We start from the raw sequence: 15921 nt of genomic DNA, 5'->3' as shown, positions 1-15921 counted from the left end.
TTGCTAGCAGACATTAACTGCAATAGACTTCACCAAGTTGATCTGCAGCCAGGGAGGGGATTAGAGACAGCATTCTTCTGCCACCCTCTTCAACCCAAGGGCCGGGGTCACAACAGACTGTTGCTTGCTCTCTTTTCACAAGAGAAGGTCAAGGAAGCTTGAGCTTCCCTGGACCATTTTGAAGTGGCCAATCTGTTGGTCTGACTATACTGGGAAAATTCTTCCTGCTTGCCACCCCAGGACTTCTCAGGTTAAGAGCTTTTGGGAAGGTACCCTCCCTTTTCACACTTCCAGTGCTGCTGTTATCTGGTTGTCAACATTGATCTAGCTGTTCCCTGCAGCAGAGGCTACATGTCACTGAAAAAGACAGTTGGGGATCAGAGATGGTATTTATAGTGCAGACCTACAGACTCCAACCTGTGAGAGGCTTTCCAGAATTAGGGAGTGAGAATACTACTAAGTATAATTTTAAACACAGACAACCTTTAAACGAAGGATTTAGGGTTGAGACTTTCCTGGATTCCTGTGTCCTTTGCTTTTGGCCAATACCTTAAGGAGTGCATCTAAATTAAAACTCTGTAGCTGCAGTTTCAAAACTATTTTAAACTGATGGAATGACACCTCTTTTCCCTCCTTGGTAAGCCTCTTCCTTCTCTCCTGCCTGCATTTCTTTTCATGCTGTAAGATGAAGGGTAATTTTTAGCCAGATCAATTGCCCACTTCAGCTAATATGAAAGCCAGTGCTATCATCTGTAGGAATGCCAAATTCAGAGTAGCTGAAAGCAACCATAACCTCAGGTCTAGTTTTCCTTGCTAAGGACAAAAGCTGATACTTATTTAGCTTCAAGACATGGACAGTTGTTGCTCTGCATATTTTATGTGTGTTGCCCTAAACACTTGCGGTACATCAGCTCACTGCTTCTTTTTATATCCTCATTGCAAACTAATCAATTTTGCAACAGAAGATACACAAAAATTGCAGGTGCCTGGATAAAACTGCAACAGTGCCACATTCCCCACAGGGCACAGGTGACACATTCACAGACTCAGGGCATCCAACTCCTTCACTGAAAACTCCTGAAGATGGTACATGTCTCCAGAGCATGTGGTATTTCCCCAACTATGAAGAGAAGTCATAAGCTTCAACAGTGGGATTTGTTTTGAAGAGTATAAATCATTGTTCAGGAGGCTCTTTGTTTCCAAGATAGCAGCTCAAGGAAGGCACTGATCCTTCACTTCATTAAGTGAAGGATATTTAAGCTACATGGCAAATGGCAATGGTTTGTTAAACTACTGTGTTTTCTGATATTTACAGATACTTACTCAAAAGCTTGCCATTTCTGAAATACTCACTCACCTCAGAGTCATTAAACCAATGGAATGCAAGCCATGGCTGAACTTACAGAAGGACATCTAAAAGCAAATCAGTTATTCCAGTGGGCAAGCTACATTTTTCACAGGCACAAAATGAGCTCTTCCTGGAAGCCAGCTGCCCTCCCCAAACCAAGGAAAGACCCTGTCATTTATAGTAAAGGTTAATGCAATGATAAGGTCAAGTTTACATTTCAGCTGCTTAGCATTATCACTTCATCAGTAGCAATGTTTTTGCCGTTTTCAAATGCTATCCTTGGAATCCTTCAGTTTACTAAACTTCCTATGAAAAAAAAGTAAACAATCATTATTATATTTTATAAATTACATCTTTGAGAAGTCACTTGATAGCCCTAAACAGGTAGACTCTTTGCTTCTAATCAAACACTTTTTTCTAAAGCATGCTAAGGCTGGGCAAGCAAAGGGTGTCTTCATACAGCAAAAAAAAACCATTCAAAAAAAGACATCCTCTGCAGTGACCATCCTCTCTTGGTTTTATCATAGAAAAGGCTCTCCTTGCTTCCCAATTTGCATATTAACGTTCTATATTATTCAGTGTGAATAAAGCTAATTATAAACCCACAGATTAAACTCACAGGTGTTGGGAGAGCAGTCTAAAATGAGACTGTGAATGACATAGGAATGCTTGTGATATTTTTGTAGCTGTTATTTATTATTCATATTAACATACTGTCTAGGAGCCCTGGCCACGGAGCAGGACTCATGGGGTGAGGTGTTAGACAAAAACAGACTAACAGATGATCCTTGCCACAAAGAGCTTACAAGTATTATTAGCATTTGGCCAAACCAAGTCCTGACATTCTCAGCAGCAGAGCTCCGCAGGCTGAGAGCACAGCTTAAGCTGAATGTGAAAATGCTGCACCTTTGAATCCTAACCAGTCCAGTTTCAGAAGGGGCCTCAACAACATGACAGAGTTTGCATATGTCCACAGCAGCTATGGACCACAGCCATCCTGCACATGTCCTGCAAACATTTACCCATCTTGGCTGTTGCTGTCCTGACCCAACAAGGAAACTGTTCAGAGCACCCTGGGTACTGAGAGACTTCATCTTCTAACAAGGATAAACTCCTGGACACTGGCAGAAAGTGCCAGTATCCTTAGCATGACAAGGAGTGGTCCCAGCCAGCAAACAGCTTAGCTGATTGAGTGCACTGTAAGCACTCCAGCCAAGGAAGCATCCAGAAGATGGGACTTTAGGCCAGCAGTGAGGTTGGTCTGCCAAAGTCCTGGCTGGGTTCTGGCTGAGGCCAATGGTGCAGGAAGCACACAAAACCCCCTGAGGGATCAATAATGGGCAATTTGGAAACAAGCAATGTTCTTCATTTCAAGTTTCACCTCCAGCCATCATAAACACAACACTGCAGCTGGTAGCTGAGGAAAGAAGTGATTGCCCATGGATGTTAGGGACAACTCTTGAGCCATACAGAGGTGGTGAACATGAAGACTACTAGGAGTTGGTTGAACTCACTTCTCTGAGGGTGTGTGTTACAGCTAAATGCAGCTCAGGCCATTACAAACAAATAAATAAGGTGGGGTCATTTACCTCCCTTTGTGTTGTTTGTTCATTTTTCTATAGTACATGCCTTTTATTAATTTCCTTTTATTTCAGCCTTTCTTGCATGCATACATCAGATCACAGTATAACTTGGAAGCCAGGCAACACAGGCTGAACCCAAGTGCAGCAGTGGAATATGTCTCCAGTGCGTTTGCTGTCAGATCAATTACTAGTTTCCAGCATCAAATGTTTGAGAGTTTTGGAACCAAACCAAACATATCAGGGTAAGCACAACCATTTTAATCAATAAAATACTAAATGAGATGCCAGCATTGTATTTTCCATTTGTATTTCTAGTTTAAATGGCAGGACAGCAATGCTTCCTGGACAGCATTTGTATGGTTAATTGGAAGCAGTAAAAACCGTCAATCCAGTTTAAAAAAGAAAAATAGATTAATTTCTTTAAAAAAGAAAAATAGCTGAATTAGGTTTTATTTGTTTGCATTTCATTTCCCCCCCAATACTTCTTTCTCTGTGCTTCCTGCCAAATTTGAACTGATATCTGTTTTCCTCTTCTGTGATGAATTAGCTACAGTTTCACTGCATATTGTTCCACACAGACTCTGTTTACAAACAGTGTGGTTAAGAAACACCTATTAGTTTGCTTTTATATTCTTTGTGTAACTTAGAAATGTTTATGAATACAACATACAGCTAAATTCATTAAACAGGAATTTCATAAGGTACTTCTGTCCAGCTCTGTTGACACCCAAGGCAAGAAAGTCTAAATGAAAAATCATTTTGAAGGCAGTCGAAAAAGCTAAGGGAGTAAAAAACCCAAATAACATAAAGAATACAAGGACATGATACTAACCATTATTTTTTTTTAAAAACACTTTTGCTTTAGCAAAGAGATTCATTATATATTACACTATGTGATGAGCCAAAGCACACAATGCTGCTCTCAACTACTGGCTAGACCCTAAATATTGCATTAGTCAAACATTCAGATTTCAGAACTGAAAGGAAGCACAGGAGGTACATAAATCAATTACTATTTAGCAAGGAAGATCCACAGAAAACATGGCAGAATGGTTTGCACAGTATTTTGCTATGCTGTTGACACTTTGTTTTACTCAACACTCGCAAAAATGCTTTTGGAATGTGAGTGCCAAGAACTTACTGTTTTAGATAGACAGGAAATTTTGTTTCTGTTTACTTCACATGTACCACAGCTTACACAGCAAGACTTTATTATGAATACAATTGTGCTGGGAAATGAATATGTTCAGCAGAGAATAGTAGTACAAAACAAGGAAACAGAAACTATCATATATTATGAATTTAAATATTACAATAGGAGCAGGCTTTTTCCAGAAAGTACTAGAATTAAAGAGAGAACGATAAATTTAAAAGAAAAAAACTCAAGAAGATAATTATTCAAGAAAAAATTAGTAACAAGGAAGTATGAATGGAGTGATAAAAATAATGCACATCTGTTCAAGTTTTGTGTATTTATCTTTGCTAATTATTTTAACTGTGTGAAACACACTATACTTTATTTGGATCTTGTAATTTTATTTTGAGGTTCATACCTGCATGAAGAAACAAGATCTCATTTGCTGAATTTAATTAACAGCTCAAACTCCTGAAAGCTAACATAAGGACTACATTTCTTTGAAATAACATATAAGATAGAAAAACCCCAAACTTACAATTTGTGCAATATTACAGCATAACAACAAACTACCAGCACCAGCAGACAGATAGCTGGTCTTATTAAGGGTAATAGCAAGCTCTCAGAGAACACTTTGCCAAAAGAAACTTCCTGTGAAAATAATGAGGGAAAAAAATCCAACCTGGCTTTCAAAGGAACAAGCTTTCTTAAGCAGCACATTATGCCTCTGTTCATCTTGGTGCAATAACCATGCAACCAGGTGACTTCTGCTGGTCTATTTTTTTTTCCAGTGCTATATCATACATATGTCACAAAGTTAAGGACCATTAACAAACTGAAAACTGGATGCCACAATAAATAGATTTTTTATTCAGTACTGCTGAAACATGAGCCAAGATCCAAGCTAAAGTTCATCTCTCCATCTCTGTCTTCACTACTTCCTCCTATTATATGTGAGAATCATTCACACAGCCTCTGAACTAAGTGTCTGAGCTCCTCTGGGGATTGTTCAAGGAACTGAAGTAATGTTATAAACTCCCCTAAATCCTGTCAAACAAAAGATAAGGCAGAAACCTTTTCTTTTCTCACAGAGTGACATTATTCAGGGACAGGAAGCAAAAGCTGAAATCTTTTTAAGGGAAAAAGAAAGTCAACATACAGTAGTTAGTATTATAGAGCAAACCTTATCTATGGTGATGCTGGTAATTTTTCATAGAATAGATAATAAGGTATAGAGGTACAAAATTATAATTAGTAGAAACCTTAAAAATTAGTTGTATTTACTGTGAATGTCATACAAAATGAAAGAAACCAACAGCAACTCACTGAAAAAATTGCTGGTTTTGTAAAAGTCACTTAATTATATTCATTGTACTCTAACACATCTTTGCAAGTCTTCTGCAGTTCCCGATGGTTTTTTAATTAATAACTCAGCCAAAACATTTCTCCAGCCTTCTACAATTAAATACATTAAATGATGGTGCTAGAAACCTGACAGTCATAGAACAAAGATGCTAAGTATCAATTTCTTACATGAGAAAATTTCTTCTGTTACTCCTACCTAGGCCTAATATGTTCTTTGCATGCTTTGTGAATTTGCTTTTTGGTGGGAGCATAAGCTTTCAGGATTAATAAATACTGAACAAGAATGAGAAAACTCTTCATCTGATTTAATACTGTTAATCTGAATACCAAAGCAGTGGTCCTGCATTTTCTTTCATTAAAGCAATGTATCATTTCTGCTGTGATAACAGAAGCAGTCGGCACTTCTGGAGATCAAAGCAAGTTACAAACAAGCCTGCCAAGCTGAACATATGTAATTCTATATGTAATGCTGCATACAATCCACATCCTGACTTAGACTTGCAACTAGACAAAGATCATCTTTGTGTATTTATACAGCCTGTGCTAAGTATGTTGGTGTTCAGATCCTTGAGTTCTTACTTTAACACCACAGCACTATAAACAATAAATTTTACTTAAATGATTGGTATTCTGGTATGCAAGATCTGCAAATAAATTATTCCCTCTTGAAATACACGAGCAAGTCACTGGTGAGAATTTCAGAATAAGTGCAGATTCATCTAGCTTTAAATGCCAGGAAAGATTAGAAGAATTCAGTTTGTCAACACTGAACCCGTTATACATAACACTTATAGAAGTGTTGTGAGAAGTAACTCAAACATGAAATATAGGCAAAATTTTTACACCTGATAATACTCTAAAATGAACACCTCAGCATGTGTCTGATACGGGCTTCAAGTTCACTCTTGTTTTCCTTCAGCAAAGGAACTTCCTAATTTTTCCTTACCATAATAAAGGAGAAAAATAGACTATCATCTGGAGAACTAGACTCAAGTAGACATTTTGTAGAGCTACATAATATATAACTGTTTGTGTCTCTGGAGGTTAAGGATGAAACAAAAGGCACTTTGAATACTCCACGATTACTCCTAAGTTTTAGCTCCTACTGTGTATAAAAGAAAACGTACCTATTGTCTCTCCTAGTGAAATAAAAACTTATTCTATCATATACAGAAAGGAAATTAATTCTGTTACAGTAATTTGGTTACACATTTTAGGCAGAAGCAGCATCTAGGATTTAAAAGCACATATCTCATGCAAGGAAGACGAGGTACTGAAGCTTTCACAGCATTTCTACTTGTAACTGAGGAAATCACACTCACTGGGGTGAAATAACTGGAAAGAAGTAACTATTTAGTATGTCAAGCCAACCAAAACTAAGATAATAAAGAAAAATTGGCAACTAATAAGGGAATGTCTGACATGTAGGGTCAACTGCCTAGGAGGTATAACTGCTTCTGGACCATAGTGTCAATATTTTAATTTTTTTTTCAGACACATATGCATGGTACAGGTTAGTGAAAAGAAAAAGATACACCCTGTGCTCAAACACACCCCTGATGGCTGTACTTTTAAATAATACACCACAAATAAGCATAACAGACCAGATAGAACACTTGATCATTTAAATTCACATGCAGTCCTTAAAGCAGCCACTTAGTCACCACTGTAACTACAAATGGCAACAAAAGTCAGCAGGTATGGAACCAGATGTCTTGGAAAGCAAGGGGAAATTTTGATAGTTTGTTTTGTTGGGAGAAATTTATTCACAGAACAGTATATTAAGACATTCATTGGTAATGTTCAAGAACTCAGAAATAGTGAACTTTTTAAATAGCCTAATTATTTTTTTAGAAAAAAATATTTAGAAAAGTAATTACTAAAGGAGATCAGAGGACACAGATACAGAGGTAATAAAGTCACTTTACAACACAAAAAAAAATCTACTGTATCATTGGTTGCCTGAAAACTTCTTTTTTCATAATGCTTTGAAGATACACATCTTGCAAGAGAGCTTTATCTCAAGGAATGAGAAAAATACACACACATAATGACTTTTTTCTGTCCTTCCTACTATAACCACCTTACCATTGGGATTTTACATATGAATAAGGAAAAAACCCAATGTAATTCAATATCATCTTCTTAAAACAGTCATAACAAAAACTGAGTCTTTCCTGAAAGCGAGCCAAGGAAAAGAAAAGTGCACTACTAGTACTTTTTTCATCTGTTTATATCAAATATTCCTCTCAAATAGGACAGCAAAGGAATAAAACTAGGTGGGTTTTAGAGGCAAAAGAAAGGCACTCAAGGAAACATTAGAGAAAGGGTGGTGGGGATCAAAAATGAGATTCTAAAACCAGGCAGTATTCATGCAGAAATATCCTTGTCAATCTACATGTTGAAAGACCTAGCTCAAAGGCTATGCAGCAGCATTGTAGAACTAATTTAACAGCAAATGTAACATGGTTTCTGATACACTGAAACTTTTTAATGCTCTTTATACAAAGGAACATTAACTTCAGCTATCAACAATAATATATTCTGAATCTTGTATAAATCACAATGTGAACAGTGCCAGAACACAAAGGAACCATGATGAGTCTAAATAGAGGATGACCACCTTCCACATGCTCAAGGACCCTCTACTCCCAATTACAGCTGAAGGTAAAATCAGTACAGCCATATTTCTATGTGGCTAATCCTGTTAGACCCAACAAGCACCCACTCCCCCACCTTCTGCCCTAACAGCAAGCACAGGACTGTGCCACCACTTGAGGTGACCCCCTGAGCACCCAGCACTCCTGACAGCCCATGAGCTGTCAGCACATCCTCTGTGGTCTTCCTTGCTTACAACAGAGTATGGCCAAATGTTGCTCTGCCCTTAAAGTCAACATGAAGGAGTTCCCCAGATAGTCCCAGAATGAATGTTATCTACAGACTGTGGTATTTTGGGGAAAGGGTAAATGAGACAAAATATACAAGTACAGTTTTCTTCCTTTCCAAAAACTATCTTTTTGTGGTGATGGCTTCTAATGCATGCATTCCAGTTTTTCTAAAGCTAGTGCCACAACTGAGAGGTGATATATAACCAAGATCATCTTACTCTAAAAATATACCCTGACACTTGAATACTGCCTATTTCTGGAAAAAAAAAAAAAAAAAAAAGACTGAAAGGTCTTAAGGTGACTACACAGAGCATTCCTACAGAGGGACTGTCTGAGTTTACTAGGCTAGAAGAGTTCAAATTACAAAAATAACTGCTATCTGAATCACATAGTTAATGTCAAGGTGCAAAAAGCAGCACTGAAATATTTTCCTCCATTTTATATACTCACCAAACCTGCAATGGGGGTCGGTAGTCTATTGATCTTTTTTACCAATCCTGGCTTTATCGCATTCAGCAACCTGTTATGAGAAAGGAGTATTTTATGAGTGGTAAGTCACAAAATCCAAATTATCAAACATTTTCCCCCAGCATATAAGGATTTCAGTGTGACTGGAAAAAAAGATTCTCCCTTTCTCCCTTCTGAAAACATACATGGACACCCAAATTTGGTCACTGAAATGAAGAAAGACTAGGATGAATATCCAGCACAATAACTCAATAGTATTTATTTTGAATTCTGAATTGATCTAGACCACATCAGTGACCCAGACAGATTCTGGGGGAATTCTGACACATCAGCCTGCCTTACCTGTGTACAGGCAGATCGTGCCTGGAAGAGCCTGAGAGCAGAAACCTAGAAGGCATCCAGGTCTGGCAGTTTCTGCACTGCAGGAAAGTGAGAAAGGACGCACACTTTATGGGTGGCCTGTCTATTTTTTTTCATCTTAACTTGAAATTAAGTGCCATCCTTCCATATATTGTGTTGAATGGAGGGCCCCATAAATCATAAATGAGAGAAGTCAAATAAAAAGGGAATTCATAAACCCCCCGTCCCATCATGAAAACAACATTAGGCCAGTGATACAACAGATGAACACTGTTCAGTGTCCAAAGATTAGCAATCCCCCAAATCCAAGTTCCTCACCACCCATGAGCAAGCTATGAAATGTGCTGACATGGCTCATTGTTACAATACTCAAAAAAATGACCAAGCCTCTAAAAGTGGGGAATTTTAATTGTAAAATCCTGTTGGAACAAACACTGTGTCTTCACCACCCTTTTCCCAAGAGAAAACCATAATGCCTTTTATCCAAAGAAAAATTCAACCAGTTCCATCCACTGGGAAGAAAATCATCAATTCAAGACATGGACTTAAAATTCAAGATCTTTGAAGAGAAAAAAATGATGTCTGCTTAAATTTAAAACACTCTGAAAATTAGAACAGCTCTATGGGATAGAGGAACCTCATTTTGGGCTGACATGGCCTCCATTCAAGAGCTGACTTCTCTGGCAGCTTACTGTGGTAGTAAAATTATTCATATTTAATATTTGAGAGATCTGGCTGAGAAGTTTATCCAAATGAAAAGAATATTCCTTTCAACTAACACTAACAGTCTGTGATGGTTTCCAGCTCCCTACTTCTGAGTTAGGTTAACAGGCGGTGCGCCACTGCTCAAAGCTCCACCAAGAGCCATCGCTCCATAGTGGTGCATCATTTGTTGTTTGATTCCTTAGGACTGTGGCAGTTTGCAAGCTCATGAAGGTGTTCATCCCTCCTGGAGTGAACATCTGGCTTTATGAACACTGAAATGATCACTTTTCCTCACCTCTTTCCCTTTGTGTCTCCCTGCAACAGTATATAGGTTGGGTTTCTGCAATCACTTGGACAGAACAGGGGAGCAGAGTGGGAGATGCTATTCTCAGTTTTCTATGACCATAGTTAGTAAAGCTTTTGTTCCACTTGTCCGAAATTGTATGCATGTTATTACATTCTTGAAGTTCCCACATCTCCAACACCATAATGTATTGGGAGCAGCATCAAAACAAATATGAATGATAGTTTTGGGAGCTGCGGACATTTTTACAATATTCTTGAAGTTAAAAACTCCGTAACCCAAGCTCATACAGATGGCTGTAATATTCCTCTTCTGCTTAAGGTAGAATCTAACAGTAATGTCCTAAAAACAAATTAATTAATGTACTTTTATTTACAAAAAATCACTTTTCCCCATTAGACGAAGAGAACAACAATAAAAGAACTGCCTATCTTTTAGAACCATTATTTTATTTCACAGATGGAAAAAAATTACTTTTTTTTCCCCCCAGAAGATATGGTATGTTTTAACCTCACAGAGCAACAACTCTATAAAACTACTATTTTCCATTTAGCTGCTACACCAGGCAATTTTTTTTTTTTTTTTTTTTTGCCAGAGGACTTCTTTCCAAATACTGTAGCTCTCTTGTGATTTCAATCCTCAATCTGCCTATTCTGTTTCAGGAAAAAAGAATATATTAGGTAAAGCATCCCATTTTCTTTATTACTCAAACGTGAATGCATCAGCATCATAACCAGTATTGCAGGTGCAGATTAAAAGTCATAGGCAATAATAGAAGGCAAAATAAAGAGTTCTTATTGGAAACCTCAAATGCCAAAACCCATTCTAAATAAATCTTCAAAATGGCTTGTACAGATTTCCCTGTGAAATACAGGAGAAGGATAAATTCAGAGGAAGGAAAGGAGTAGAGAACAAACAACATTTTAGGTCACCATTTGGAGGCTGAAGAGAGAGGAAACAGGATGGGGCAAGATGGAAAACCCTGAGGAAGAAATTAAAATTATTATTAAAAAGTTTGTCTCCTATTGGAAACATTTCTAAGCTGTCTGGCACCAAACCCCCCAGGACTTGCTTGCTGCACAATATGTCAAAGGGAGGTTTCTTCCAGAGCAGACTGACTGCTTCTGAATTATTACCTCATCTAGAGAAACAATCCAGATGCCAAAACATTGAGTGGTTTAAGCTTGCTCTGCTACCAAGCCAGCTGAAAAGTTGTGCTGTTTGTGCAGGGTCTCAATGGTCCCCTTCACTCTCACAGTTACTGTCCATCCTGCTTCTCAAAAATCCACTAACTATACCTCTTCTGACATAGGCCTGTACATACAAACTACATTTTCTGTGCCAATTTAGACTTTCATGGAGCATGTGTATGTGTATGTAAAGTTTTATCAGCTCTGGTGGGTTTCTGTTGAAATACTGGGCAAGCAAGACCGATCACCATTTTGCATTGGGGACCCAGCACAAGATCCTCAGCCATGGCCCAAGGGACAGACTCTGCAGGTGAGAAGAAACACTAACCCACACCTTCTCCTAGAAGTCCCTGACAACTGCAGTCTCACGTTTTTTTGCTCCACCAATCCTAACCAAAGGACTTGGCTGCCCCGGGCCTCCTGTCCCCAGCCAGGTCCTAGTCTAAAGAGCTTTCAGAAGAGAAAACCTGCATCACATATCTTCCTCTGGCAGCCCCAACTGCATCTGCAGCTCCAGCCTGTGCCCTCTTCCCCAGTCCTAATCCTAATCCTAATCCTAATCCTAATCCTAATCCTTGGCTCATTTTGAGTGATCCCAAAAATCCCACCAAATGTCTAAAAGACAATAGCCCAAACCAGGATACAACTAAGAATTTTCAGGCTCCATCCACAAAACCCGAGTCTCAACATACACACATGACCTATTCTCAGACCCTTCAAGCTTTCTGTGGGGATTTCTGCTCACCACCTCTAGCATTTATGCACCTGTCCTAAATCAGAACAATCCTCTGTTCTTCTCAATTTTTCTTGTAATTTTCAGTCCAACATAGAGCAATCAAGGTGGGAAAAGACCTCAAAGATCACCAAGTCCAACTGTTAACCCAGCACTGCTGGGGATGGTAACTCGAGCACTTTCCTGGGCAGCCTGTTCCAATGCCTTACAACCTTTTCGGTGAGAAATTTTTTTCTAATATCCGATCTAAATCTCCCCTGGAATAACCAGACACTCATCCTCCCTTTCCCCTGTGTCAGGTGCTGGCTTGGACTCTCCAGTAGCTACCTGTTAAATGAAGCACACTAAGACACTGCATAGAAGCTAAAACCTTAGACCTGTCTTACCTTATAGAAACAACAGGGCATGATGGAAGTGGAAAGCTGCTCTAGTCCCATGCATAGGGAGAAGCTAGGTCACTTCCTTCCCCTGATAAAAACCAGCTCTCCTAGGTACAGGAAGAATCAATTGCTCTACTCATGCTGTCCCCAAGGTTTGGCATTCCAGGAGATAAGGTATCTCCACAGCTGGACAGACAAGCTGAAATCAGTGCTAGCCACTGTGTGACTAATTTATTAGACCTTCCTGGGGTTTTTTATCATGAGTTAAGAATGTGAAAGACTTCTGCCAGGAAGAGAAGGCTTTTCAGGCAACAGTTGATAAAAGATCTAATGAAAAGCACCAATAAACTGCCCGTGAAATTCTTGCAAGAAAGCGTCAGTTAAGAAAATATTCGGAGGATGGCTGCCAAAACCCAGCCTCCAAAAAGACCTCGATTCCAGAAGGAAATGAAAGAGAAGCATTTTCAGAGAATAAACTTCAGAAATGGAGAAAGGAAAGGTTGAAGTGATGTGTGTTCACAGATCAATCCAGGCTGGAGGGAGAGGTATCCAACAGAGCTCTTTGCTCTGTAATAGATCATACTCCTACAAAGAAAAGCTGACTAATGATCTTATCTAAAAGTCAAAGGGCATTTCATATTTGAGAATTCAGGAAATTCTACCCACAGTAAACCTTCACAGAGACATTTCTATCTTCAAATTAAGTTTTACAGACTTAAATTCAAACAAGCAGTCTTTCAGCACTTGATAATTATTAGCCTAGACAGCTTCAGTATCCACATATTTTTAACTCATGCTCTAGTGGCAGCTCCAAAATGCCCCCAAATATTTTGAAAGGACAGAAAAATCCACTACTAGTCTTAAAGACGAACAAATCACCTTGAAACAGTGAACAATGAAAAGTCAAAATATTTTGTTGCAAAAGACATGGCTAAGAAGTTTCAAAATATAAACATGTTCCTGAGGTCACAAAAATATTTTTGGGAAAACATTCTTGAGTGATTGCTAATGATGCCCCTGACATCATTTATTTAGGATCAGATGAACAAGGTGTTTTTTTAACAAGCAGGACAGAACTGACTTTGTCCTATAAAGAGCTCACAGTCCAGTCCAGTACAAAGTGAATGAAGACCTATGCAAATATGTAGTATTGAGAAAACAATATTCTAAACATAGGACTGCATTAGTCTTGCTCTGCCAAAAACTAAAAATATGAACAAAACCTTGCAAACAGCTCAAGAAAGGCAACAGGGAAGATTGTAACTTCACAAGCTATTTATACAGAACCTACAATCACAAGGACTGATGATGTGAAGAGCATCTCATGCACCTATTTACAATTTTACAATTTATTTCATGCACAGTTTTTACACTGAGTAGCAATGACCATGGATGTGCTTTCTAAAACTGCTGAATATGCTTTCTTAAACACTCACTCTTGAAAAGCTGAAACTTCTCACAAGATTACCTTGCCTTGCATTTGAGCAACATTTCTTTTGAGTGGATCGGTGTTCCACAGTCTCCTGCCCTGTCAATAATCAAGCATCAGTGAAAAAGCTCTACTGTTCAGTCTGCTGACATGCATTTTTTTAAAAACATAAATACAAAGAGAGGTCATTCTGTCTGCTCAAGCATGCCCCTCACTGTCTATTCCCCTCTTCTCATCATGGGTTTAGCATTAGGGTTTATGTTGCCTTTGGCCCCTCATCTAAACTGTATTAATAAATAGCTCTTCATTATGAAGCAGCAATAAAAATTACAGATTAAGGACTCTGTATTCATATAAAACTGTTTCAAATGTCCTCACATGAACCGAAATCTTAATGCTTAATGAGCCTTGGGACCCATCTCTCAAACCTGGTGACATGCCAAATTCATGATGCTGATAATATTTTGGCTTTAAAGCACAGAGTCTGAAAACCACAGGAAAACACAAATTCCTTCTCACCTCAAAGAATGGGTCACATTCAAGACTTCAAATATGCCTATGAAACTCAAATACCTTCTTAGTTTCCAAGAATAGAAAAGTCAAGCAAAATACTAATTAAGCATAAGGGCTGGGCATCCACTGATTTCTCCACTGTTCACTACACAGCCAAGTGCTGAACTGATGCCAGGCCCATAACTCTAACAGACAATTAGAATGATATATCTGAAAAGTCCTATAAGTTACAAAGACTATTTGTTTTCCCCTACCAGATGACATAAGTGACATTAACCTGAAACACCATATATACAGCAAAGGCTGTTCTTCATACCTCATGGCATCACTGACTCAGAGCACAAAAGTTTTGTTATTCCACAGCATTACACTTGTACTGATCTGGCACATAGCCAGCCCTTTGGTCAGATGCACCAGAACCAGGATGCACATCCAAAAAATGCAAAAAATCTCAAAATTTCTTTTTGAGAAAATGCAGCTCATTCATAACCATCAAAATAAAGAACACAAGCTAAGGGGAGTTCTTACTTGTGGAAGAAAATAATTCTCATGACAGAATAAATGATAAATTCCATTAAGTAATTCTTGGTCATGATCACTTTCAGTTCACTCAGATTTATAGCCACTCTTCATATTTGCTTTAAATATTATTAAAATAATCTATGTGCATGGCTAATTTCTCATCCTTTTTATTTAAAAGTAAAATCTAAAAACGTTCTTGTACTTTTTAAGAGTATATATTCCAAGTATGCACAGCAAAAGAGAACTGCCTTTCCTATATATTATCCTGCAGGAGAAATAGTGTACAACTTTTTTTTTAGTTCACTGTACATATGCAATTTTACCAAGATTACTTAAAAACAGTAGAACATCTTTGTATCTCCTCTTTCAAAAAACAACATAAAAGTTACAGAGTCAAAGAATAAGCATAGTTTTTGCACACAGTTAGTCCTCTTTCATTTTTATATGTGTATAATATGCAGTGAAATATTTGTTAGAACTTTCATGCTTGAGAAAAATCAGATTTATTTTGCCTGCATGTACTACTGTAAAGTGATTTTAATACATACATAAACCAGACACACAGCTAAACTCTTCTACATACAGAACTCAAGGTATTACACACAATCATGATGTTGTTAGACTCTACTGCAAAGCCAAATAATTTCTGCTAATATCCAACTGGTTTACTTCATTGTTTAAGGTCTTTTGCCCAGGATTCATATCCCAGTTGTTGTTGTTCTTCTTCTTTATGGTCTGGTCCTGTTCCTGACATTAGAATCTCATTACTACTAATATAAACTTTCAGGGTGACTGGATTACTTGATTCCAGAGAAAACTTGAGAGAAAACACAATTCCAGTTGCATGTGAGAAGTTCTTAGAAATATATTGGATATATATTATTTGGATAATTATATCAAAGCAAGCAATTAACTCAGATTTTTGAAGTCTCACATCCCTGCAGAGACCTCTTTTACTACTGAATACCCAAGATGAAGGAAGGAATCCTGCAGTAGCA

At 38.1% G+C, this 15921-nt stretch overlaps 1 protein-coding gene across 2 annotated transcripts in view; it reads right to left on the bottom strand.

Annotated features, from left to right (window-relative positions):
- The window catches only part of LIMCH1 (LIM and calponin homology domains 1), a 175323-nt gene that overhangs the window by 90711 nt on the left and 68691 nt on the right, over positions 1–15921 (bottom strand). For both annotated transcript variants that reach the window (XM_068188951.1, XM_068188952.1), the window contains exon 3: positions 8770–8839. In XM_068188951.1, coding sequence (XP_068045052.1) covers positions 8770–8839 — 70 coding nt within the window. The remainder of the gene's footprint in view (positions 1–8769; positions 8840–15921) is intronic.

The sequence above is a fragment of the Anomalospiza imberbis genome, chromosome 4, assembly GCF_031753505.1.
Source record: "Anomalospiza imberbis isolate Cuckoo-Finch-1a 21T00152 chromosome 4, ASM3175350v1, whole genome shotgun sequence".
NCBI classification, from domain to species: Eukaryota; Metazoa; Chordata; class Aves; order Passeriformes; family Viduidae; genus Anomalospiza; species Anomalospiza imberbis.
The sequence above is the reverse complement of the archived record's forward strand: the minus strand, read 5'-3'. Positions and strand labels throughout refer to the sequence as shown.